At 34.9% G+C, this 27387-nt stretch overlaps 1 protein-coding gene across 1 annotated transcript in view; it reads right to left on the bottom strand.

Moving 5' to 3' along the window:
- Positions 1-1289: 1289 nt before the first annotated feature.
- Positions 1290-27387, bottom strand: part of LOC107286725 (cAMP-specific 3',5'-cyclic phosphodiesterase 4D) — a 364765-nt gene continuing 338667 nt past the window's right edge. The window contains exons 7-15 of the mRNA XM_029283998.1: positions 18361-18454; positions 9186-9358; positions 8474-8572; positions 7758-7922; positions 7308-7407; positions 4223-4377; positions 3773-3895; positions 2916-3098; positions 1290-2357 (exon numbers count right to left, since the gene is read on the bottom strand). Of these exons, the coding sequence (XP_029139831.1) occupies positions 1938-2357; positions 2916-3098; positions 3773-3895; positions 4223-4377; positions 7308-7407; positions 7758-7922; positions 8474-8572; positions 9186-9358; positions 18361-18454 (1512 nt within the window). The 3' untranslated portion in view covers positions 1290-1937. The remainder of the gene's footprint in view (positions 2358-2915; positions 3099-3772; positions 3896-4222; positions 4378-7307; positions 7408-7757; positions 7923-8473; positions 8573-9185; positions 9359-18360; positions 18455-27387) is intronic.

Raw genomic sequence — 27387 nt, 5'->3', positions numbered from 1 at the left:
AAAGTTTTTGCATACAGTGAAGAGCTGTTTTATGCAAATGTACGTCAAATATAGAGGATCTATGTGGTCAAGGAAATGTACCATGTTGATAAAGCAGCATGAATATGTGCCTACTAATGCAACCTGGCAAGAGAAAGGCAGCACAGGACATCTGAGGATGGCCCATTTCAATCCTCACAGATATCAATCTGCATTAACATCTGCTACTGTGCATAGATTTCCTACACATTATTATAGCTGTATGCTACACCTACAGCCAAATTTAAAACTAGATAAGTAAATCCCATAATGGCATGTAATTCTACAATGGATGGCAGTCTACACTTTGTTCTGAAAATGCTTTTTTTTCTCACAACTTGTCAGTTTTGTAGGGTAGTGCATTTCCCACAATAGCACAAACCCACTCAAAAAATTTTTTGAAGTAACAAAAAATTCCTTAGAAACAGTTTATTCCTGACCCGTTTGCACAAATATAATCTGAAGTACTGTGCAATAAAAGTGGCCCGTAAGCCTCCAACCAAAGTATTTATTTGTTGGTCTAGTAAAGTCACTGGGGCTGAAGACTATTACAATGCTATTGTTCACTCCAATGAACTGTCTCATGGAAAAGGAAATATTCAGTGATCAGATAAAATACTAGGAAAGTCACACTTATACTGGCCATAGATCTGAAAACCTCAGATCTAAATTTGTCATTCATTTCAACCTTCTAAACCCCAATGCATCTACTATAGGAAGATTGAATCCTAATGGTCCAAATTCCTGTCACTTCTCAATTGTTGCAACCCAAATGTTGGGGAACTGCTACTCTAGTGTTCCACTAGATTTCAAAAATAATTGTTTTGGTTGAGGAGAATTAACTCACAACCATAAACCTTGGATCTGCAGGACTAAGCTATCTGCGAGCCAAAGAGCTCATAGCAGATAATATATTGCTGCTTTTGGACATTTACAAAGAAAAAAGACAGAAAACAAAGTGTTTTCCTACAATAAGAGGCTGGGTAGGTGGGTGGGTGAGAGAGAGAGAATTAACAGAACATCATATATGTATCATTGGTCTATAAAACAAAAGGCTATTTTATAACAGTTGAAGGAATTGCTATGAAAATCTAAGTGCAAACAAATATAAAATTCAATTAATCCAGTGTAGCATATACATGTACTGAAAACTTGCAAGTTACTCTTTTTTGGGGATAGGAGAAGAGGTAGGAAGAAAAAGCCACTGGCAGATGAAATTCAGAGGGTGTTGCATTCTTTTAAATATAATAACCCAACACATTTAATAATAAAAGTAAACTCTACAAAAAGATTTCTGTTGTACATATGATACAAAATGCAGACTTTAGTGCAACCATTGAGCTACACCTTTTTCAGTCATGTTTCAGGAAGACTTGAAATTAGAAAAGTATGTGATTTCCACAGCTTCATCTTCCTACTGGTTCATGTTGTATCCCGATATTTGAGTGCATTTATTTTCCACTAGACAACTTGATTCATTTGCTGGTCACTTTCTTTAGATTCTGGTGTTAATCATTAATTGTATGTTATTAATTGCCTCTTCATGAAATTAAAACCTAATACAAAACACACATACAATCTCACACACACACACACACTCACATTAGCTTTGGACCAGCCTTTCCTCCTTTTGAAAAACAGCTGTGAGTACTGTCAGTCTCTCATATCAGCCAAGCTGAACTCTTAATTCAACTGTTCTTTGCAGATGTTTTCCTTCATTCTCTGGTACCATGGAGATGAACAATTCTGGTCACACTAATCCTGAGTGCCGAACTAAGTTTTTGATCAACAAACAACTCTGGCAGATGACAGTGAGGCATGATCACGGTTGTGCCATATGATATGCACTTTGGAAACCATTTTCAGCTTTTAAAAACAGAAAAGGAGAGAGTATAGAGAACTATGCAGTTAGCATACTGTTACGTGTCAGGAGACTGTTCTTCTAGCACACAAGGTTCTGACTGATTCTCCTCCTCATCCTCCTCTCCCACTTCTTCTCCCACTTGCTCATCAAGTGGAATTTCTGTGGACTCTGAGTCTTGGGTGCAAAGAGTCTTGGAGTCACTGCAGCTGGTATCTTCTTCCACTTGACTTCCACTGTCCTTCTCTGTGTCTGATTCACCATCTTCTTCCAAAGTTAGTTCAAACTGAAATTTTTCAGTTTGTCCTTGTCTACCCTCCTCTTGGTCATCTGGTGCAGGAGAAGGACTCTGAGGGATTGTGCTCTGGTACCATTCACGATTGTCCTCCAAAGTATCTAAGATGTCTTGGGCATCTGGATGGACAAGGTCTGCCCAGGTCTCCCAGAGAGGGTGAACAATGTAGTCTATAAAACCCACCTGTTACAATGTAAAATTAAGGGGAGATGTTATTCTAAAGAATGAAGGGATTAAGTTTATCACATTATTTATTAAAATTAACTTCACAAGAAGCTATCTTTTTATTTAGTCCTTTTCTATATTATTTTTCTTTTAAATGAAAACTCCAAATTATTTTTTTCATTATTTAATAGACTTTAGCATTTTATCAATCATTTGTGCAAACATGACCTTGAGGGAAATAAACAAAACCATGTTACAAGCAAAGTAATATTCCTTAAATCATGGGAAACAAGATAGCATTGGGAACAAACTCAGGTAGACTCCTCTCTGAGTCACTGAGATATAAGAGGGAGGGGAGATAAAGTCCAATCACTCTTGCAAGATTCCATTAGTATAGCATTGTAATATAGCGTAGCAATGTAATATAGTTCTTGTCTTCCTGTAGAGTCAGTTTCCTGATCTGAGCTGTGCTGAATGGCTGACATCAATCAACGGTTATTGCCTAATTTTTTCAAGAGCTTACAGGATTCTCTAAACCATCTACACTGATTTTTCATCCTTCAATTAAATGATTACCTGTGATTTTTCTACAGATGCATTGTGTTTATCACACATGGGACTTATTTCCATGCCTCTTTCTCTTTCTCGATCTCCCTGACGAAAGAACTCTTCCATTATTCTATCTGTCCATTGGCGATATAACTGGAGTGGCTTTGTTGGATTACTTAGATCTGCACAGTGTACCATATTTTGTAGAACCTAAATTAAACAGGAAAAAAATATTGAGAAAACTTGTGTTATTCCACTGGAGACAAAGCTCTTTTTCCATTTGCACATTGGTGGGTGAGAAAACAGAAATCTTGAAAATACATGGAGTGCAAGGTTTATTCTGAACACCAGCAGGATGATATGCTGTGCGTTTTTCACACTGACATTAATAGCTACCAATTATCTCACATCTATAGCTTTGCCTATATTAAAAGACCAAAAATGTTGTAAGTGCAAGACTAATCAGTTATGAAGATATGTGGGAATTAATCAAGCCTGTTAGCCACCCTCAAGACCAGGAAAAAAAACTTCAGACACTGACATAATAGTCTAAATTAGGATTGGCCTGCAGGCTACATAAGCATTTAAATGAAATTTTGAAAGCCAAACTGCAGAAATGGGTACCACTGTATATGGAAATGTTAAAAATGATTTAAGAATGAAAATTAATTTTAGCATCATTAAATGAAGAGTCAAGAAAGAGTGAAGTACCTCTGTAAGCTGAGGTACCTCATCAAGGAAGAATGCCCTAGAAGCAGTAATAACCAAGAGAATGTTTTTGCAAAAAGTATGGCAGTCAGTCCAAAAAGTCGAGTCACCCAGGTCATCTGAAGGTAATGATGTGAATAAAGAAGACAATTTGTTTGAAATGCAGAGTATCTTACCTGAATCCTATCTGAATAGTTATCAAGAAGTAGAACTCCAGAGCTAGTCACTTTCTTGGTTTCAACCATTGTTTTCAAATCGGCCAATAGATTCATATGCTTAGACATGTCTGTGGCAAGCACCTTGGAGGAGAAAGAAAAGATAAAGGTCACAATAATTGATTCCATCTTAAAGCTATTACATCTTGCTAAGGAAAATAAAGAGACAGTCAGAGAAAATATTCTAATCAATAGATAGATCTTATGGAAACACAAATTGCACAAATCAGGTATGACATATTTCAAACTATTCACCCCCCAAAAATTTTTTTATGTGGTACATCATTTTGCATTTGAGCTATAGGATGACAGAAAAATGAAAGTAATATCAAATTTATCATGAAATGGATCTATAAAAACAGAATACATTAAAAATCATAAATAAATAATGAATAAATAAAAACAACTCACAATGTCAATGACCATCTTCCTCAATGATTGCTTCTGCTTTTTTGTCACGTTCTGGAAAATGTCACAATTCTCCTCCTGCAATAATTTGAATCCAACAGCTAGATGATGGTTTTCCAGGACTGATGAATCATTATACATCAAGGCAAGTTCAGAATCTGCAAGTAAGTCCCAAGACAGCACTGTTAATAAAATTTGCATTTTTGTTTGATTGTTTTACTGGTTATATTTCTGGGTCTTAACATTATTAAGGCATCCAAAACATCCATCTACATTAGAAAAAAACACACCACTATGGCTAATTGCAAATCAAATCTGACAACAGACTTTCTTCAAGAACCATGCATTTTTTTTCTCAGAAAGTATATTTTTCCACAATTGTCATTTATCCTGCTGAAATGTTATCTGCCATGCTGACAGAGCTTTAGTATTGTCTCCTTTTTTTTCTATTGTTTGGTGGCGAGCACTAATGGAAGCAGAAGACTCATTAATAAGATGTAGAGTGCAATTAGATAACCCATGACTTGTTGGGTCATCCTTTCAGAGATATTTCCTTACCTAATCAGAAAAACAGAATGACCATATGCAAATTGCTATTGTTTTGGTTTGAAAATTAAAGAAGAAAGCATCATTTTATTAAAGAAGAAAGATGTCTAGCAAGGCAAATATAGATGCTTTTCATTTAATGAAGGATACTTTAAGAATACTGGTTTACATTTCTTTTTCCTTGGCTTAAAGTGACATACAGCTGACCATGCTAGAATACTGGTTTCTCCAGATAAATCAGCACATTCTCCATGATTTGTCCCTCTGCTTTATATACAGTGAGAGCAAAGAATGACTGTATTGGAACCTGTGTATGCTGAAGAGGGACAACTTCACCTTCTGATAAATTGACTGCAATTCTTGGAATCATGACAATGTCATTTTTGAATGCACCATCATTGTATGCATTCCTTTGGAAAGCTTTGGAAGATCCAAGTTCCTCATTAAAAGGATGGCAGATCTTCAATTCCAGTTTATCTGATAGCAGTCCAAAGAGTTCACCTGAATCAAGGAGTTCTGTGGGAAAGTGAGTAGCTTTAGCTCTGTGACAGAATGTGCATATGAAGAAACAGTTTTGGGAGAATTTTGGCGACACAGAGTTTTTCCAGAAAGAGGCCCAGAAGAAGACACTGTGCAGTCCTGAGCTGGATGGGGGAGGGAAAAGAGTCCAGGGTAGAATCTATTCTCCCCCCCTCCAGCTCAGTAATGATATAATGGTGGATTTGCCCTTGAATAATTACAGGATTCCATCCATTCCTCATTCAAATGACTTTTTTTTGTACCAAAGGGTTCATTTGGAAGAGGCAGTTGTATTAGCTAATGTTCTTCCTGAAACTGTTTGCGATAGGTTCACCATTGCTATATAAATTGAGAAGTTCATCAGGTAAATTGCCTATCCTGACCCTTCCTTTCATATAGCAGAAACTGGTGGTTTTTCCAGGGAATAGGAATTTATGACAGTGAGTGCAGACTTTGGCCATGGTACCAATATCAGCAGAAATATTACATTGTGAAAGTTGTGCATTTTGCCTTGCTCTTTCTGTTGAATGTTGATGTTGAAGGCAGATGTAGTCACACTGAGGAACTCTTGCAGTAATTAATGTCTGCCACACATTCTGAAGTTCATCTTTGTTTTCCTCCTCTGTCTTTTCTTGTTTCCTCATTCTGTACTTTTCCTTGTGGTTCAGCAGAAATACAGCCCTTTCATTCTCTATTTCTTTATCTCTCGCACTCCTTGTTGCCACATCAGTGATGTTTGGTGTCATTTCTTCACCATGAGGTTTCCCCTCTATTTCTACCTTGCATAATTATGTTATTTATTTACAATATTATACATTGCCATTCTTACCTCAAAACAGTTTAAAATAGGATCATATGACCTCCTGAAGGCTAGGGCATGACTGATCTATCTGATCTCCAGTGGCCAAAGGAGGGAACAGACTACACTCAGTTTCATAATAATAAGTAGTTGAAAACAGGATGGGCAAGGACTGAGGTACATAATAGCCAATGTATTTGTCTGACACCAGAGAGAGCCAGTTTCTATTCCACCTATAGGCATAGCAGCTCACTTGGTGATTTTCCCATCTACTTCACAAGTTTGTGAAGTAATATACAAGAAGGGACCATTATGTATATACATACAAAGTGGTCCATTCTCTTGAATGGAATATAGATGCATGTGCATGTTGTGTGCCACAGCAGGGGGCACATAAAGCAATAAAAACATCCAGGCCTTTCTTCAGGCACTTGTTTCCTTAAAAGCCACATGATAAATCAATGTCTTGCTAGTAGGTGGGGAAGGGAGTGATAGATTGCGAGAAACTGCCACAGAATTTGAACAAGAAGATCATATGCAGCAGCCCAGCAGTGTAGCAGCAGCCAGTAGCAGTGAAGAAGCCTCAACTTCCCCTAATTTCATTCTCTTGGGAAATATGGATCCCGATTTTGGATGTATTATGTAAGTTAGCCCATTTGAGGTACCTTTGTTCAAAAATTGTTCTCTATGATTCACTACTTCACCTAGGTAAAGGTCATGACAACAAGAGTTTTAATAGTATAGAGATTCCAAATGGGCCAGAGAATCCCAGAAAAAATATAGAGCAGTGATTTTCAAACTCAGCAACTTTAAGATTTGTGGGCTTCAAGTCTCAGAATTCCACCGTAACCACACATATCTTAGAGCTACCAAGTTTGAGAAACATTGATCGAGAGGAATAAGTAGCATTCAGGGACCTCCAACAATCTATCACAAGAAAGCTGCCTTAGATTTCCCAGTTGCTTGAAATCCATTGACAAGTAACAATGGAAAGACCTTGAATGTCCAGCTGACTGAGTGAACAGGAAAACCCATTCCTCAATTTCCCATTGTAACAAAGAGATGCTGGACTAGAAATATACTTTTAATGACTGGCCATATGATGTATGCAGAAACTCTACATATCCAAAACCAATTTTTTTTTAAAAAAATCCCTTCTTGTTGCATGTTCAAAGAATCTCAAATATACAGACAAGTAGTAGTGCCAGAAATAAACTAACTTACTTGTGTTGATAAGAAATTGGTTTGAAACTCCAGGATGGTCAACATCATGTATTGCACTGGCAAAAATAGCAGCTAGAATCTCCAAGTCCGTGAAAACAGCCTAAGAAAAAAAGAGGAAATATTTAGGAATAAGATAGTGGAACAGAGAAGAATGATTAATGGAGAAAAAATGTTTTAAGTGAAACAGAACTGCATTGGTCCTCTATCCATTTAGGTTTGGATCTGTACTAGTACAAACACTTCAGTGCTTGTTATTTTTTCTGAAAAAGCAAAGATTAAAGTCCAATTTACAAAATATTTTTATAATAAAGTATCAAATGTTGATATCTTCAAATTAAAATTATTTTCTCAGTAATTAATCATTTGGCTAGCCACCTTGGTGTATTGTGAGACATGAAAGTAGGCTTCACAAGTAAGTTTTTTAATTTCACCCACATATTGTGGACTTACTTCCAAAGCTGGGGTTGATAAAAGCACATGTGTTGACTGTACAACATCAGCAGCATGTATATTGTTGTGATACGCCACATCTGCATGATAATGGTCCTCCAGTGTCATCAAATAGGTTATTAAGATGTCCGGTGGAATTTTAAATGTTTTTAGCAAATCCCGTTCCTGCAGTTACAGAAAGAAAAGTAATTGAGGGTGATGGTTCGTTCTCTGAGCTTGTGGGTTGGTTTCATTACCAGGCTAGGTGATATTTTCAGCGGAGTTTAGGGGATGTCAGTGTCAGTGTTCTTCCGTTTATAAGGTGTGGGTGTGTCGAGTGAGGTCTTGTAATGGGTCAGGTGTGAGTCATCAGTGAATCTTGTGATGGGTCTTGTGATGGGGAGGTTACATCAGCTCAGGGTCATTGGGAGATGAACTGCTGGTGTTGGGGGAGCTTGCGTGGGTTGGTTGAGGGCTGGTGCTGTCTCTGGTTAGCTGTGTGGTTGATTTGGATTCTGAGGGGTTCATAGGCTGGTTTTAAGTCAATGTGTCTGGTGATGGAATTGCTTGTGGAGTGCCAGGCTTCGATGAATTCACGAGTGTGGCGGGTGGTAGCGTGGCCGATGATTTTTGTGTTGCTCCAATCGAACTGGTGTGGTTTGGTATCGGTATGGGTAGAGAAAAGTAATTGTTTATACAACCTCTAGAAAAGGGAAAAAAATTCCTCTTAAACATACCTGAAAGATTGTATACATGACGACTGTCAAAGGTCGGTTCCCAGATAATTCGGCTATTTTAAATACTTGGAGGCCCCATTTATTTACATCTTCTAGCTCCTGATGTAAAATCACACAAAAAACAGAAACTGTTACCCTGGCTTTGCAATAGAGTTTGCATAAAACATCTGCTCTTGACTTTCTTTGTATTCTACATTTTAGCAACTAATTTTTCAGATTTTAAATAAGAAGTAGAACTGTTGCTCCAAACTGCATGCACCGAAATGCTTCAGTATTGCCTTGATGCTCTAATAGAGCAAAGAGCATTAGGAAATACTCCAGGGAATGACACTACCTTACTCTAACTTATGTTTTGGGAATATTCTTTTAAGTTTCAAAATAATCAAAATAAATTATTTTTCCTGCAGACTTTTTTTGCTACTTTATTTGGTGCAAACATGGCATCTGAATTTTTGTTAAATTCTATAGGTTTTTTTTTAAAAAAAATCTGTTTGATTTCTGCAGTTACACAGTTCTAATGCACAATGTGCTACTGAAAAACTGAATCGGAATATTTAGCTGTACAAAATCAGTGTGTGAGATTTTATACACATGACATATAAATTCATATAGACAAATGAATGTACGTAAATATTTGTGAATGTAGTGTTGTAATTATATTTGGCTCTAAGTTACAGATACTGAATCAGCTGGAAATCAGCATTGCTCTTACCTTAGCTAGAATATCTTCTTGATCTGTTTTGACTCCAAATTTGGGGATGCTAGAATTTGTTAAGCTGGAGCTGTGCATCAACTTTTTTACTCCACTGATTTGAGACATAGGCCGTTTCTTTTTCTCTTTTTCTTTCTGTGTTGGAGATGGCATTTCCACTTCATGCTGCTTATCTTTTAAAGAAGAAGAAAAAATCTATAATTTATTTGTAAATTATAGCTACCTTGTAAGAAGTAACATTAGGAGCAGCATAGCTTTTCATAGAAATGTCCTTCACAATTATTTTGAAATAAGACGGTGGAAATCACCATTTAACCTATTAACTTGTTCTTTTTCTAGTTTTGCAGCTAGGTAACTTTGGGCTAGTCACTCTTTCTTTTGGCCCAACTCACCTCACAAGGTTGTGGTTGTGGGAACAATAGGAGGAGGAAGGCGTATTGGACATATTTGTCATCCTGAGTTATTTATGAAAACAACAAAGGAGGGATATACGGTAAATAAATAAAAAAATAACTGCATGAAAAGGTTCAAGACCACTTTAGTTTCAGATTTAAGCAATCTTACACTCTCTCAGTAGTGCAGCAACAATAACTTTACACACAGCTACAAAACCTAATGATGTTGATATAAAACAACTTGAATATTATAAACTAAAAAGTGAAACAAGGAGCCATTAGGCTCTTAGGTCCAAATAATTTTTTTTCAGTTCTGATTTTTAGGAATTTGTTTATATTATTTTATGCTTTCTTAAATATTGAGTGAAGTTATCCCATTATTGTAGTTTGAGTGGAGATCTTAACTCAATATCTCCCATGTTTCAAATCTAACCTATCACCAGTTTGTCTCTGAAGTGGTGATATGTTATGAGTTGATGAATAAGGTGGTTATTTTTACAAATATTAATTCAAAAATATTTGGCTCACAGTCCAATTTATCTTGCAAATCACAGATTTTTGATATCTGTCAACATATGCCTCTCTTTTTGTTGTTAGATTAGGAACACTGCTGAAAATGAAGCAAAGTAAACCAATTTTGTGCTACTGCAATGAGCATAACTAGGACATGATTTACTCCAATTACATTGACCAAAATAGAAAATAATAGGTGATTGAGTATAAAAAGCTGGCATATGTTTTATGAATGAACAAATGAAAACAAATAATAAAGGAGCTACAATATCATATTTATTTAAAAAGCAAAGTTCTATTGTAGATAATAACCTCAAAAACTGTATCTAGCTGGAATAATTCTAATTGTTGCCATGAACATGCTGCAAGAAAGATCACAATCATTGTCTTGTTTTCAACTAACCATAATTTGTTTTAGCAAAACCTAGTTTTAACTATAATCTGTTCAAGCAAGCCAAATTCAAATCTGTTCCTGAACATGATTTATTCTCTCCTCCCCAAATGTTTAAATAAATTGTAGTTTCAATCCAAATAATTAATAGCAATTAACTGTAAAGAGTAGAGGATGTTTTTGATAGCCTTCCTTTTGAGAAGATATAATGCACACATTCAAGCATTATCTTCAAACAAGGCAATGTGAGTAATGCTTATTAACTCCCTGTGAGTTAATGAGCTCATACTAAGTTGATCCCAGGTGAACAATGGCATTCTCTGATCCTGTGACATAAGATTGTTTTGCATACACATACTGAACCGGTGGGTAACAGAAAATCAGGATCACTATTCTAGCTCTTAATCTCCACAGTAGAGGTAAAAATAAAAACTTCCCCACTGCCACAATTGATGGCAACACACATAATTGTGCTATACCTGACACTAGATTGTTGTTCTCCAATCTAATAGAGTCATATGTGTTGTACTGTTACTCTTATAAACTCTTGACAGTCAGCACCAGCATATACTTTCTAGATACGGGAAGATATCATGGTAATTCAGGTTCCCTCTCAAAGTTCCTCTTATGCAAATTAGGCAGAGAAATTAAATCTGGCCAGGAGTTTGAAATCTATTTAAGACCTTCAACTCTAATAGTGGTTTTCTAAGATTATCAACATGGAACCAAAATAACTTATATTATATGAGGAATCTATGTCAATTTTCTTTGCATAAAAAGTTGATTGCTAACTGCAAATATATATATATATTCCATTCCAATCAGTTCTTTCTCAAATTCTTATTTTTCCCCCTAATAATACTGTACCATATTCTCGATGTTGTCAAACTGTAAAACCATATGATGAAATACTGTTTTCTATTTGGAGAGACTCTTTTTTCTCCCTTTCCTCTAGATTAATGCTAACAAGAAAAAAAAAGCATGATGCATGTACAAAATATTTAAGAACTGCATTCATCAGTCTAGAAATTGGGGGAAATCTATTGCCACATGTATGTGTTGGCACAGATCTTTTCTTTAATCTTTTAGATTAGGCTAGCATTTACTGGAAAAAGCAGAGAATTCTGATCAGATTGCTACCGACAAGTGAAAATGTCACCAATTTTCAGCCAGAGGCAGTCAGCCCTCTCCTTTACTGATCACCAATTAAATAAAACTGAGGGGGGGGGGAAGGATTTGAACCGGCACAAACCAAGAGCAGCTGAAATATAATGACTCATGTGTATGCTTTGATGTTTATAACTTCAGTCATATGAACAAAGTTTAGAACCATCAAAAGAAAGGGCTCTAAAGCAAGATGGCAGATGCATTCAAGTGAAAGGAAATATTAGAAGGGTCATGGAATTCCAAGGGATTTCCTAAGGTTTCATTCAAAGTGAGCAAATCTTACGAATTAAGGCAAATATACATGTCCCAGGATAATGTTGCAGGATACAGTCTGGGTCGGTCACTGGAACCAGAGGTTTTGTCTTCCAAGCTGTTGTGCTGGAGCCCATCTTCATGGAACTTCTCTCTAGCAGAGTGTGTTCTGTTATGCATGTGGTATTTAGATGTTGTTTGGGCTGTGTTGATGGCTGGCTTTTAAGCCATTAGCTGTCATTTGCTTGTGCTGTCCAGCTCTCGCCTTCTAAGTACTTGATAGGCTGGTGGTAAATCAGCACCCCTGTTGACTGACCAGGGGCCTGTTTCCCAGGCTTCAATCACTTCCTTGGCTGTTTTTGTGCCTGCTTGTCCAACAATTTTAGTAACTGAAAAATTGAATGTGTGTCCTTGTTCGTTGCAGTGTGAGGCTACCAATGAGTTCAGGTCTCTTTGTCTGATCGCTGAGCAAATCTTGCTTCTCCTTATCTCAAACAATTTCCTTCCCAGAGATATAATTATGCAATTGTTTAGTGGGCCCTATCGTGCTCTATTCAAAAGGAAGTAACCTATCTCTACCAATAATTTTAAAAAATCAATAAAACATGATCCAGAGTTGTTCAGATTAAGTAGCCTTAATGGTAACTTTGTGCAAGGTTTTAAGGCCTTCATTATTAATAAGAAAAGGGAAAAGTCTTTTATAAAAAGTCTTTTATAAGACTTTATCAAGAAAACTGGTGGGTTGTGGTACTGTTCTTCACATATCTCCATTATTGCACATGAAGGATTGCTTCATCACTACCATCCTGCATGCAGATATTTTTTATCATTAAAAAAAAGTCCTACTGGAGCCCATCAAAAGTCTTTTAGTTTGATAGTGTGACCTATAACGCCTAACCAGGCGTCTGTAGGAAGCACAAAAAAAAAAGAGTTATAAAGAAGAAATTCTTCTATGTATTCATTTCTATAGGTAAGCACATTTCCATTTTTTTCAAGCTTCCTGGAAATTGTCTAATTTTTCTTGTCAAGGGTCATAAAATCCAGTTTTCTATCTAATTCTCTAGATAATGAAAGGGGTGAATTTTCAAAACATTTCTTTCATTTTGGATCTGAATCACAAGAAAGAGAAACCTATAGCATCAGTAGGAAAAGTTCTAGTCAATTCTATCATTTCCATCATGCATTATTTTCCACCACTTATTGTTGGTTGGCCCAAATATCTTGGCAACAAACTATTACCTGGAAGTATTGAGACCAAACTGAGAAGAGGCAACATTGGCAATAGTGCATGACTTGATAAATTTCTTGTGCAAATGCTCAGGCCTGTTTCTTATATTCCTTTGCATAATCCAGTAATGTCATGGATGTTGTACTATATAATTTTGATGGAGGCCATCCCCAGTTCATTGTCTGGAGAATCCTAGTCTGCAATAAGATCCTGAATACTTCTTCTGCATTTTGTTACCTAATGTTACCAATCTACAAATACTTATCACTGAATATTTTACGGCTTAATAATTGTTTCCAATGATTTTTACTAATGAAAAGCAATCCTACTAGTGCAAAGTACAGAAAACAATTTTCACCAATTTATTTATCTATTATTTGGTAAGCTCCCCAGCCGCTTACTGACAATTGGGGGATTTTTTCCCCCAGAAATTATCATATAGAATATGGCAGAGGGAACCAAGACATGCAAATTATCTTTTTTAGTTTCTGCTTTCTATTTCTCCCAGGCAGTCATTTTGTCTTCCCTTCTTCACACCTCTAACACTTCTGTTTGATTGTCAACTGATGATGGGGGAAGGTCAAGGAGGGAGGGGGAAAAGAGGTGCAAGTGTTTGATTGTCAGCTGGGTCTATCCTACTGCACGTTTTCTTTTAAAAAAAAAATCGTAATAGGCAATAAAAATACATACAAATAAAACTTTAGATTATTCCTCTATTTTCCAAATTCCATTTCAATTTTTCCTTAGCTAAATGTATATTTCAAATAGCAAGCAATTTGAATATGGACACTGCTTTGTTATTCATCTTTAAGTCAGCACAGCAGTTATGTTAGAATATTTAGATTGCAAATCATTGCTATATATTGCGGTGAGACAGAACCTCGCATACAGCCAATTTTGCTTGCTGTTTATGCTGCACAAACAGAAGTAAAACTTAATAAATTCCCTGGCTGTATACTTTGCTAAAGACTTAGGTGAGCCTCATCTTGTCTTATTTCTGCCAAGAACATTCTGAACCAATGCATGTTCGGAATCATACCCGGATGGCTCAGGAGCACACAGTGAATTATACTTGCAGCTTGTTACCAAAATTGATTTTTTTTATGTCAATGTAGCTAAGGTTATGTTAAACACAAAAGCCCTCCATCTTAAAATGAACCATCAGCTAGAAAACCATTATAAACAATAGGAAAAGTATTATTTGACCAAACAGCACAAATCTATATCAGAAGTTTTATATACTTCTGATAGGCAGATGTCTTTGCTGATTGGATCCAATCAGAATATTTACACAAACATTTAGAATATTTGCACTATTCACAGAATCACTTCAGATCTTTCTGTCACAGCACATCCATATATCACTCCCTAAGTCGTCTTTTTTTCTTTAAACATTTCACTTCTCTCTTCCTAAGGGTCTCTCCAACATCTTTCAACCATGGCTTTTGCAGTCTTCCTCTTACCATTCCTTTCACTTTTTCTTCATTTGTTTTGTGATGCTATCCTGACACATTCTCTCAGTATCACCCAACTACCTTAATATACTTCATTTTATGTTCATTTACTTTTGTATTCAATCTTCATTTCAATATCCATTTATTTTTCATATCTTATTAATTTACTAAGTATATAGTTTGTAGGTATCTTGTTTCCATTACATTTAATTTTATGTTTTTCCTGAAATACTGCACTCTTACTTTCCAATAATAAAATGGGCATTGTATGTACAGCCATTTTTGCTTTAGTCAAGAAACAGCCGTTCCTTATAAGAGACTACCTTATTCCCACTATCTGTCCACTTACACATCTTAACATTTCTCTATTCATTTCCCCAGATTTATAAATGCACTTCAGCTCATCTTAAATACAGCTATTTTAACATCACACTTATTTATTTTCTATCAATGCACTAAATAATGATTATGCACCATCAAGTGGTGCTGACTTCTAGCAGCCAAATAGATAGATTTCTTCCATGATAATCTGTCCCTAACCTGATCTTTCAGATTTTCTAACAGTGTATCAATTGCCAGTGCAACTGAGTCTGTCCATCTTGCTGATGGTCATCCTCTTCTTGTTTTTCCTTCCACCTTTCCCAGCATTTGCAGTTGGCTGCTATCGTGCTGTCAGGCATGCATGTGCTACAAGAGTGTGGTTGAGCATGTGTCCTGTGGGCAGGTGCTATGGAAAATGAGATCCACAGGTTCTCATACTCCATAGTTGGGCTGTTCAAGAGAAAAAGCAGTGGGAGTCACTGAGAGTGAATTGGGTGGCCATGAAAATTTTCTTAAATAAATAAAATGACTTACAGGAGTGACTTACAATCTTTCCTGCCAGCTTTCCCAGTGACTTTGTTTATAAGAAGCTGGCAAGGAAAGCCCCAAATGTGATTATGTGACTTTGGGGTGCTGTAAGTGTCATGTGAGCCAGTTGCCAAGTGCCTGGATTGCAATCATGTGATAATGAGGATGCTGAGATGGCCAGAACTTCAAGGGCAGGTCATAAATAACTCTTGTTCGATGCCTTTGTAACATCAAACAGTCACTGAACAAGTGGTCATTAACAGAAAATTAACTGTGTAATAGTTTTCATTATTTTTATTTGCTATTGTAATAATTATTTTATGCATTTTTCCTGACCAATCTGATTCTACTTCAATGATTACAGTCAAATATTGTTCCACAGTTTGTACAATGTGCTGTATCTTCTCTTCAAACATTTCCTAGATATTTTCCACTTGGAAGCATTTCAAATGCAGTTTTGTATTTGATTTCTATTTTTATGTCCCTACTGTCAATTGAATCTTAATTTTGTCTTAATTTCATTAGCTGCTAGAGTTATTATAACAATATAGAGAAATAGTCACTATAACTGGACTTTCAGGTTTGAAACCATAATTATTCCTTATATACTATTCTTCCTTATACATTACATCACAACATCTTCTCTCTCTATAGCAATAATCTTAATTACAACTTTTCCATAGCTTTTAGTGTTATAATGGTTATATATATTTCAGATAGATTATTTTTATATTTTGTTATTTTAACTTTACAAAATCATTTAGTTGTCTTTTATACATTCTATCATATTTTACATATAAATTTTTATACCCCAAATATTTAAGTTTTAACTTACATTTTTACTTATGTTGTTAAAGCTCCTTTTAGTCTAATCAAGTGTGACTCTTGTTCTGTTTGCTAGTTAATGGCTGAAATAAAATGGCTGAAATGACTGAATATCCATTTTTCCCATTCACAAATTCAAAAGCATCCCTTTTCATATTTTGAATTAAATTTAAGGAGTGTACTTTTTTCACTCTTTTCTAAGCAGGTTCCATGTTCTCTTTCCTTAAGGCTACTTTCCATTCACTGTACTGTGAGATTAACGTTTCATACTGGACATGTACATTTTCTTCCTGCTATTTTGTTTTGCTACTTCCTTCCTTTTCTTCTATACTTATTCTCCATCTAGTCAAGATCTACTTTGAGACTACCAAATAATGACCTATCCTTCAGAGTTTTTAAACATCATTATATCCTTCCCTATTTTTTTTTTAAAAAACTCATCACAAGCAAATCAATCATGATTTTATTCATATTTCCTGCTATGTATTTGCATGAATAGTCTTATGTTTAAATCACATATCTGAAATAAAAAATTCTTTAGTTCAGATACTCATCAAACTATCACTATTCTTGTTTACTCTATGGTCTTCAAATGAACCAATCACTTTTTCTACACTCTCCCTTCCTCCTATCTATCCATTCATGTCATGTAATATAATAATTTTGCCTCTGGATTGCATTTATTCAGAATGCTGCTTAATTTCTACAAAATTATATCTAATTCTTCCATTATCATCAGTCACTGTGGCATAATATACCACTATTACTAACACATAGATAGGATTCCTATTTTCATATGCACCCCATAACCTAAATGACATCAATGAATACATAATCAAATCTATACCTTCACTTCCCTAAATGTATTTATTCATTCCATTCTACTATATTGGATCACCCTTATTCATTTTGTTTCTTAATTCATTCTCTTTGTTATTCACTGGTAATGTTGCCATGAAACTTTACCAGATGAGCCCACATTGGCCATATGTCCTTTTTTTAAGTAGAAAGATATAAATTAAGTTAAATTAATTGTATCCTGTGCCATAACCAATATCCTCTAGCAGTGGGCAATATTGGTCAGTATAGGTACATTTCGGTTAGTCTACCACAATTAAAGTCCAAATTTTCCCCTATGCATGCTCATGATATTCTATGAAACTTTAGAGCTCCAATCTATAGAACTGCTTGGCAAGGCAACATTTGTTTGACCAGATCTCACCAAGTAAGAAGTGTATGAAGTGTATTGACATATACTCAAGACACAGCTGTAGGAGTTGTGTTAAATCAATGGGAGAGCAGCAAGACAACTGGAGTCAGTGGGAGAAGGTTCTGTGAAGACTGATGTCTCAGGAATATCCAGGGACAATTGGGGGAATGGGTGGACTGATAGGATGACAAGTGCCGAGGCAGGAAAGCTCTGGGATTAGTAGCAAGATGGGCAGGCTGACACAACAATCCACATCAGATTCAAGAAGACCCTAGGATAATCAGAGGAATGAGCAGGTTTATCAGTAGCAGTGATGGGAAAGGCCTTGGAAAAATTGGAGGATGTATGGACCTGCAAGAGGCACTATGTATTTGTAGTTGCAACAGCAAGATGGGTAGCATATGAAGAAAAAAGAAAGAAAGAAAGAAAGGAAGGAAGGAAGGAAGGAAGGAAGGAAGGAAGGAAGGAAGGAAGGAAGGAAGGAAGGAGATTCAAATGTAGCTTTTATTTGGGTTTAATGAAATTATGTTCCTCTAATGAGTCTGAAATATTTTAAATGTATTGCCTTTTAGTCATACTCCTTTGGGAATAGCTTGGAAGGTTTAACAAAGGCATATGGATAATGTAGGTCTATGGATAATATAGACATATGGATAATGTACCATAAGACAGCTAGCAAAAGTCCATCTGGTAGACTCTTTGCCAAACTCTTATCAATTTTTATTGTAAAAGTTACAATTAAATAATTGTATTTAATTAATGCCTGTTTTATTTATTTATACATATAAATACATACATACATATGTGTGTGTGTGTGTATGAGATTTCCCGTAGTAGGTAGTGAAAAACCAAACCAAACCAAGAAATACCAGTTTTTATACTCATGCTTACCTAAAAATGTGTTGGATATATATTCAGAGACTTGATTGCCTGATCGGCTCATTTCAGATAAGTGGGTTAGCTCTCGATTGAGCATTCTTTTAAACTGTAAAGAAAAGCAAAACAGTGTATGTCAATGGCCAGTACATGGGTATATAGTACAAAAATTGTGTAAGAACCTTTTTTAACCGATATGTTCACATTTTCAAATCAATATACTACTTTAGCTCAATGGCATAACGAGAAATAAAATAAATTATTGGGGAAAATGTCAAAGTAGACTTCACCAAATATATTATTCCACGCATCATTTTATATAAAGAGATACTGAAAAATTCATTATGGATATGAGTAGAGATCAATTTCATTGCTCTTATCCTAGTTAAAAGTGTATACTAAAGGTTTATAATATACACACATCCCACCTATGTTCTCATTAAATAAAGAGAACAATTTTCTTAAATTCCTGTTTTTTTTAGTGGTCAACAAGCCATCTCCTTCCAGTGGAAATAAAAATTACATAGCAACATTATACATTTCTATAAGCAGGAATAAACTGTAACTCAATTACTTATTACCTGTTTACTTAAACATCTGTATATCTAAATTTACACACCTAAATTTTAAAATAATAACTAATGATCCAACTGCTTTGGGAACTAGGTATTCAGATTTTATTGCAGATATAGCCATTTTATAAAGCAAAACATGTACAGATTAAAAAAAAAACTGATGAGGGTCATGTAAAAAATAGAGAAACTGGCTTTCTCAATTTGATGACCTATAGACGGATTACATTTTAACGTCCACAATCTTCAACCTGCTGATTGAAGAGCATGAGTTGATGATGAACACTTTTTCAGGCACTTGTGAAGGCTGGAATAAGCTATTCCAATTATCAAAAAGCACGGCCTCCAATAGTTTCATCAGTTTTCTAATTGTGTGATTTCATTAGCTCAATTACACTCGCTTTAGTGGCAGACAATCTTGCTATCAGTTTAGCAAGTAGGGGTTCATAAGCTTTGGAGGACAGTACTGATTGTGACTTAGTTTTATTAAGCAGCTTGTGTTTTAACAAAAAAGTACTGCAAGGCTTTCTGCAATATTCTTTTACTGTAACATTGTTCTTGCTTCAAGAATTCAAGGCCTATAAATACATAGCAAGAAGCAGAGAGGCTGAAGGGCTGCCCCATTTGTTTCGTTGCACAAGAAAGCGTCTTTCAGCAGTCTCTGGTGACTTGAACGGCTGGCCTGATGAGTCACAGGAAAGGGCGATAAGGATGATTCCCATCAACCAGCAAAGACACAGAGCCTCCAGGGTATCCTATGTTTAAGTCTCCCGTAGTGCTGAACTAAGCCTGCTATAATTTCCACACAATTATCATAAAGGGGCTGGGAATTATGAGTTTTCATCCTTTACTTATGGAAGGAAGCTGGTTAGAAAAGGCTGGAAGAATACAGAATTAGAAAGTTTCTTGTCGGGGGGGGGGGAGGAATAATTTAAATTGTGATTTTTCCATATGCTAAGAAAATGTAAATTTTAAAATTTACTTAAATCTTCCATATTCAGAAAAGTTAGACACTGGATTATTTAGAAATGTACTGTTTATACTATTTGTATTAAAGCTACATCATTTTTGCAGCCATCAGGTTGTGAATATACAGCCTGCTCTATTAGTAGTGTTCTTTCACATATACTGTTTCTTTTCCACATCTGCTCTCAGTGTATGGACAATATACATTACATAAGTGAAGTCTTGTCTGAAAATAATCCAGTGTAGGTTGAGGGTAGACTAGGATACACATTTAATGTCTATTTGCACTTTTCCTTTAGCCCATTTACACATTTGCTTTTATGAGTTTTCTTCATACTGCTTCTCACATGTCCCATTCCTATCTTGTATTGTAAATCTCGGCATGAATAGGACATTGATTTGCTTGCTCAACAATATATGGGACAAGTATATTCAAACAGGTTCTGTCCAGGTGATTTGCATTACAGTTTTCTTCAGACATAGGTTAATAGCCAAAATATTTGTCTTGGTTAACTCAAGATTCCAGGGCAGTTGGCTTTACTCATTTTGAACATGGTCAAAGGAGAAAGAACTCCCTAAACAGACTTTAGGTGGATGGCAAAGTTTTTTTTTTATGTGCGTTGAGCAAATACATAAGAGTTATCGTTAGTTTTGCCTCAGTACCATAGACTGAAAATTTGTGAAGGGCATTAAGTGAAATTTAAATTGTGACTAGGTAAAGTTATTTGAGTCTGTTCAGAAGGTTGGCCAGAAGCAAAACAAACAAACAAAAAATTAAAGGAGAGAGGGAAGGCTAGGGCAGATATACTCACACTCTCCTAATATTATATTAACCTTCATTATTGTCCAATTGTAAAAGAGTGTGCTAACATGAGATAAAATCTTAAAGTCATTCTTGATATTTTCAGAAAATCATAGGTATCATTGGTCTCTAATACTGCTGCAACACAAAATTCTTATGCTGGTCCCCACCTTAGAAAATAGAATTCAATCTGTTGCTAGTTACACTGTGCTCTCAACTTGATACCTGGAAATTGTTGCTATGATAAAAACTTATAATGTATTAAAAGGTAGAATTGAAGCACTTCTATGATTTCATATCAACTATTATTTTACCAAGTCTGGCTTGAGTCAAGATGATTAACTCAGCTAAAATAAAAGAGGAAACATATTTCTGTTTGCAAGATTACTCTGCTGTTAATCATTCAACCCTTTCTGAGTTCTTTAAGCTCCCAGTATCACTTAACCTAATTCATAACAAGCATTGAACCAAAGGAAGAAGAGTATGTTGTGTGATTGGCTTCAGTTAATCCCAAATCACAAGAATACAACATAAATAAATAACTCAACATAATACACGCAATGAGAAAAAGGTGAATTCTATGTCACGTAGATCCAATACTTCCTATCTAATTCTTTCAATTCTGTAAAGAACTGAACAGCATAATACAGAATATTAGGAATAAAGCTCTTGTATTCATAATTAGGAGGCAATACAATGAGATTTTTTCCTTAATGAGCATGTATAAATCACAGCTTAGGTTCCTACCTCATTTTACATTCTACATGAGTCTTAACACATGTAGAAGGTATGGATTGCTTATATATTTTTCAGCATTAGCAATTTAGGATATATATTCTCCAAATCTAAATTCCCCTCATGTTTGTACTGGACAGCCATTCAGAGAGATATGTGAAAATGAAAGAATAGGAATACTGTAGATGATCTAAGAAATATTACAGTCCTTTGAAACCCAACTAATTTTTCAAGGAAAAGATAGTTATGACCTATAATTATTTGGATTATTCATAGGAAATAAAGTTGGACATTTTGCAGGGTAGAATTAAATTAAAGTATAGATTTTATATGAAACTAGTCATGAAAATATTAATTGTTCATCTTGAAAAATATTTTATTGGACAAATCTGCAGTGAGAAAGAATTCTACTTCACAAAGCTCATAATATTAATGATAATAAAGCAAGAAAAGTATTAATTTGTTTAGTGAATTGCTGGCAACAACAAAAAGACCTTACTATATTTGAAAGCCTAAACTATCATGCCTCAGTTATTAAGGTTTTTATTGTGCTCACTTGTATTTATTAAATAGCGTTAAAAACTCAGTATTAGTAAATGATCCAATAAATGATCATATAATTAAACTGCTGCTTTAAGCCAGAATATTGGGCTGTTATCTACTACATCACAGTTGGCAAACTGATTGTCTTTTCAGAAAGATTGCTTGGGGTCAGTTGCTCTTCATTCCAATGCACTCTAGGAGCCAAACCACATGCACATAGGGCTTCACCTACTTCAGTGGTTTGTCCAAGGCCACTCAGTGACTTTAAAAGAAGCAAAGATCCAGGAGTTCCCTATCTAGTGTCCTCCAACATAGTATTTACAATGTATAATTACTTAGATTATACCCAGTGTGGTTTACCTCCAGGCCACCATGCTGGGAAAAAAAATCTATTCTAGTCCAGCTTCATCACTTTGTCCTACTGAGACCCTTAATATGAACTATTACTGCTACATTTAAATCTGATCACTTTCTGTTGGTATTTATTGGTCACACAAGGACAGAATTCCAGTTGTTCTATTGATTTTTTTACACACCACATTTTTATGGATAAGGTCTACAGACAAAAGGGAAAATGTTAATGTTAAAGTCAAGTTATTAATCTTTATTTGACTAAGTGATCATGTATTTAGAAAAAAGGCATATTGTTAATAAATCTTGAGCATCCAGAACATACATAACAGGAGGTTTTGTAATAAGTTCATGGTTCTTTCTTAGATTAGCACTGCATATCACAAATATATATGACGGTATGTATTCAGTCAATATAAAGGAACAAGCCAAGCTATTTTTTTAGTTGATGCTTTATAAATTAATTCTCAACAAGTTAAGGTTGACAACATCACTGAGAGGGAAAGCACTCACTATTTTAGAATGGCTTTAATCAATTTTGAAATGTGTGTCATAGACAGAAAGCAAAAAATAGAAGCGTAATAATTGCTATGTTTACATATAAAGAAACATGAAACTACACATTCAGCCCTTATTGTTTATATGCTCTTTAATAATCTTCTCCTTGGAGAATGAAAAATAGCACAACAATCGAAGCTTGGATTTCCCCAAAACACAGTATTAAAAACAATGATCCTATAGCTACTAAACTGAGAATATGCCCTATTCTGAAGACTGCGCAACTCTGTTATAGGTTCCTTTGAGCATAAGTGAATGTTAGAGGGAGTTCACTATTTTCAATTACATATTTTAAACTTACTTTAACATATCAGTAAGGCCTCAATCTATAATACAAAAAAATCAATGTTCAAGCAAACACTGCATGCAAACAAACATGACGTAGAAAGTTCTTAAATCCTACCTTTATGTATCCCCAAGATACTGACAGTAAATAGTTTGCTTCGGGCATTTTTGATGCTTTTAGTATTACTAAATTAAAACAGAATTTTCGGTCCTCTGTTATTACTGAGATACAGGGGAAAAAGTATGCTGAATCCTTTTAACTGAATTTTGATTCTCAGTTCTGTTGATTTATAAATTTCCTGCAATTAGGTATATAAGAGATCATTTAACTGGTGTTCCAGTTAGGAGATCTTCGATTATTTAGAACCCATTTGCAAAATTCCAAAGCGCTGTAAAATTTAAGAAACTGGCTTGAAAGACATATTGCACAAGCTGAACAGAAATCTGAAGGGCAGACAGAGATCTGCATATTTCCAGAACAGCACGACTTGATGAATTATGTATATCAAGATGCTCAGCTGCTGGAAAAGACTTGTTCTCTCAATAGCCTTCCAAATAAGGATCTGCAGGGAAGCTACAACCAGTGTCAAGTAAACCCTCCCATAAAATTCAGATAAGAGCCAATCCTGTGCTAGCCAAAAATATATAAAAGCAGCAGAGAAAGCCGTGACATGTGTGTGCCAGCTTCTGATTGGTCTTCATGGCAGAATCTCTTGGGAAGAAGGTAGTTCTCTTTTGTGCTAAATGCCATTTAATAATGGCTTCCCTGCAGCATTTATTTCAAAGGAGACATGATTAATTAGCTTAACTTTTTGTGTGTACCAGTAACATTTATTAGCTCAGGGAGAGAGGCTCAATGAACTCAGTCAAATAAGCATAGCGGGTTATTTTGCTCAGACTAAATGTCATTTGGCTTGAACTTTCTATCATTAAACACACACACACACACACACACACACACATTTTCCAACCACACATGCATGTATGCATGTGCATATGAAGTTTTAAGTCCCTACATTCAGTAATTCAATTACATCTCATTCTGATAACATCATTGCAAAGCATTTATTATTACTTCAATACAAAAAGGTTTAGATTTGCCTAGTAGCATTTAAGTTTATATAAAGCAGAAATCAGGTGAAAAGCTGCTTAGTGTATGGTATGCACATCTGTATTCAACAAAGCAAGACATATCATTATAACTTTCCTACCTATGTGTCCTAACAAACACAACAATATTATTGGGGGCAAATCATTTTACTTTCTAAAGCAAATGCAACAGACATTTCTTGACACCTTAAAATAACACAATTCATATGAAATCGATTCCACTTCATTGGATGGAACATTAATCTAACTTCTGTCAAATGTGAAGATAGGTGAAAAGATTTTAGATTTCCATTATGAATTTTCAATATAAAGATAGGGTAAAATACATTTCTTTCCAGATTAAATTATATACATAGCAATTTTTTTACAGTATTGTAAAAAAAAAACAATGTTGTTTCAGTACTGTTTAAAATAAGCTAACCACCTCCATATTACAAATAAGAAGTCAAGGAAATAAATCAGTGGTAATATGCTCTAAAATATTTCAGCAAGAATATCATTTTTAATGCTCTTATAGCATTCCTCAAATTGGTGCTACCCAGATCTTGGCTAATAGAAATTGTAGCCCAATACATTATACAACAAATACATTGAAGAAGGATAGCTGAAGTGTTATTCAAAAAGTGTCCAGCAAGTTCACTCACACGCTAGGCTACATTAAGCCATGATTTGGCGTTATATATGTAAATGTTAGGCTCTGACAACCAATTTCTTTGGCATACTAGGTCAGCATTTTCTTTAATTCTGACCATCATGTTACATTATGTTCAAGATTACAAATTATTTTTGACACACTTTTTCAGTTTATGTTCTCATGCCTAACATAATTATAGAATTTATAACTAAAAAAACCAAGCTATAATGGGAAGAGATAGATTCAAGAATAAGACTTGTTCAAAACTAGTTTTTAAATACAATAGTAATCTAGTTATTTTGTCATTAAGTGTATGTGTATCCATTTCCATATACCAGGGGTAGGCAACCTTGGCTCTTTTATGACTCGTGAACTTCAACTCCCAGAATTCCTGAGCCAGCATAGCTGGCTCAGGAATTCTGGGAGTTGAAGTCCACGAGTCATAAAAGAGCCAAGGTTGCCTACCCCTGCCATATACTAACACAAAAAGTTTAAAGGTATTTTTTTTTGAAATGTAATTTAAAAATGATTTTTATTTTTGAAATATACACCTTTTTAAAAAAGATTTATATTTTTAGTTGAACTGAGAATTTGTAATGAGCCACAAATATTTTAATTTAGTAGGGAAAATGTTTGAAACCACATAACTGAGCTATACTGTTCATTATACTACTTGCTGATTTGTTCTGAATTAATGAGGTCAATCAGGAAATGCTGCTGCAGCACATTCATTCTTTATTCATTTCAAGAGAGGCTGTGCACACAGAAGATTCAATGAAGTGGACAGACTGTGCTCAGCTATGGCTTATTGGACTGTTCCTACTGACTAACAACATTCACAAGTGAGTACCAACTGCAGATCTTTCATTATATAGAATTCTGCTACATCAGCTTAATGCAGGAATATATCTATATACCAGCATCATGCAGAATTCCACAGATAAATCCTCAGGAAAATAAACTAGGAAAAATCAAAAGGCGTACTGCATAGATCAGACAGACTATCATTATTTAGAGGATAAAAGATTAAATATTTAACATTGATAGTGAAAAGAATATGAAAATTGGTAAGTCATATAATGACAATTTGAAGCTTAAAACTCTCAAGTGTTAAAACAATTTCAACCTGATAAATGGGACTTTTGCTTTCCATGAATCTCTATAACAGCCTTCCTCAAATGGGGTCTTTCCAGATACATTGGACTATAAATTTTAATAAGACAATTGTTAGGGGGGAAATAATAGTTCTAAAGACTTACTCTTAAGTCAAAATCTGTTCCATCTATTATTTACTATTGCAACCACTTATTTACTATGATTTATTACTGTTCTAATTTACACAACAATCAAAGTTTTCTGGGCTAATACTAACAGCATCCCCCAAAACAACAAAACAAAATAATATAAAATAGTCAAGTGGCAGTAGGAAAGTCAAAAGTAGACACAGATGTGGATCTATCCATGTAGGGAACAGGACTGACTCAAAAATTGTAACAACAATAGTAAAGTTATTTTACATAATTTCAACTTAACCAAGGCCACTGGTATTTCCAAAGCAATTATACCACTCTTGTCTTGTGAAACTAAATTCAAACAACAAGTAGGTGAGAAAAGTAATGACCACAAACCCAGACACATGAGAATGCAAAATCGGTACTTTGTTACAGCATCTGTTAAACTAAGGTTGCATGTGGATACCACCTCCTTCTTGGAGCAGTCACGTGTAGCAGTGATTAGGATCAAAAAATGAAAGCAGCAGTGAACAAAGCATTGTTTCAAGCAGTGATCTTTTGTCCCTCAATACTTTTCAAAAGAGGTATTTCATGATATGGAATCAAAGTCAAAATACTTCTGAGGATGTACTTAGCAGGTTGCTGAAACAAATAATTTTTTTCTTGACATGTAATATTCACATTTCTGAACTAGGTATCCTATTTTCACTTTACTGTGTATGCTTCTAATTCGGGAAATCATCATTGCATTCACTGAAAATGTAACTGTAATGTATTTCTTAAAAAACTAAGACATTCACAAGCCAACGGCGTATTGGTATGCAAATATAAATATATACAATCATATTTATATTTAAAAGTATGATTGATTTAAAAGCAGATTTTGAAATTAAAAGTATATATGTAAATACTTTTTAAAAATACCATATATCCCGAGGATATATGAAATTGTATCTTGAAGCTTCTTTACATTAACAGTGTGTTCCAGGAACCTATTATATGTGTTTATTCAAATCTTTATAATTTTGTAGACTTCCTCTAAGTCCATGAAATGAATTTTATATTATAACTCTTAAAAGTAGAGCATTCTTGTTTTATAGCTACATGTGACAAACTTTTAAAAATGGGAATCTGATTCATCAACAAAAGAAGCTTTTGGGTGAGAAGCAAAACGTCTTCAAAGAAAAACAAAGAAAGTCCAGTTCCCTCTTGAAAAAGCATCTTTGGGACAACCATGACCTGGATGACTGAGAA

Source organism: Protobothrops mucrosquamatus, unplaced genomic scaffold (assembly GCF_001527695.2).
Source record: "Protobothrops mucrosquamatus isolate PMUCROS unplaced genomic scaffold, P.Mucros_1.0 scaffold318, whole genome shotgun sequence".
In the NCBI taxonomy this organism is placed as follows: Eukaryota; Metazoa; Chordata; class Lepidosauria; order Squamata; family Viperidae; genus Protobothrops; species Protobothrops mucrosquamatus.
The sequence above is the reverse complement of the archived record's forward strand: the minus strand, read 5'-3'. Positions and strand labels throughout refer to the sequence as shown.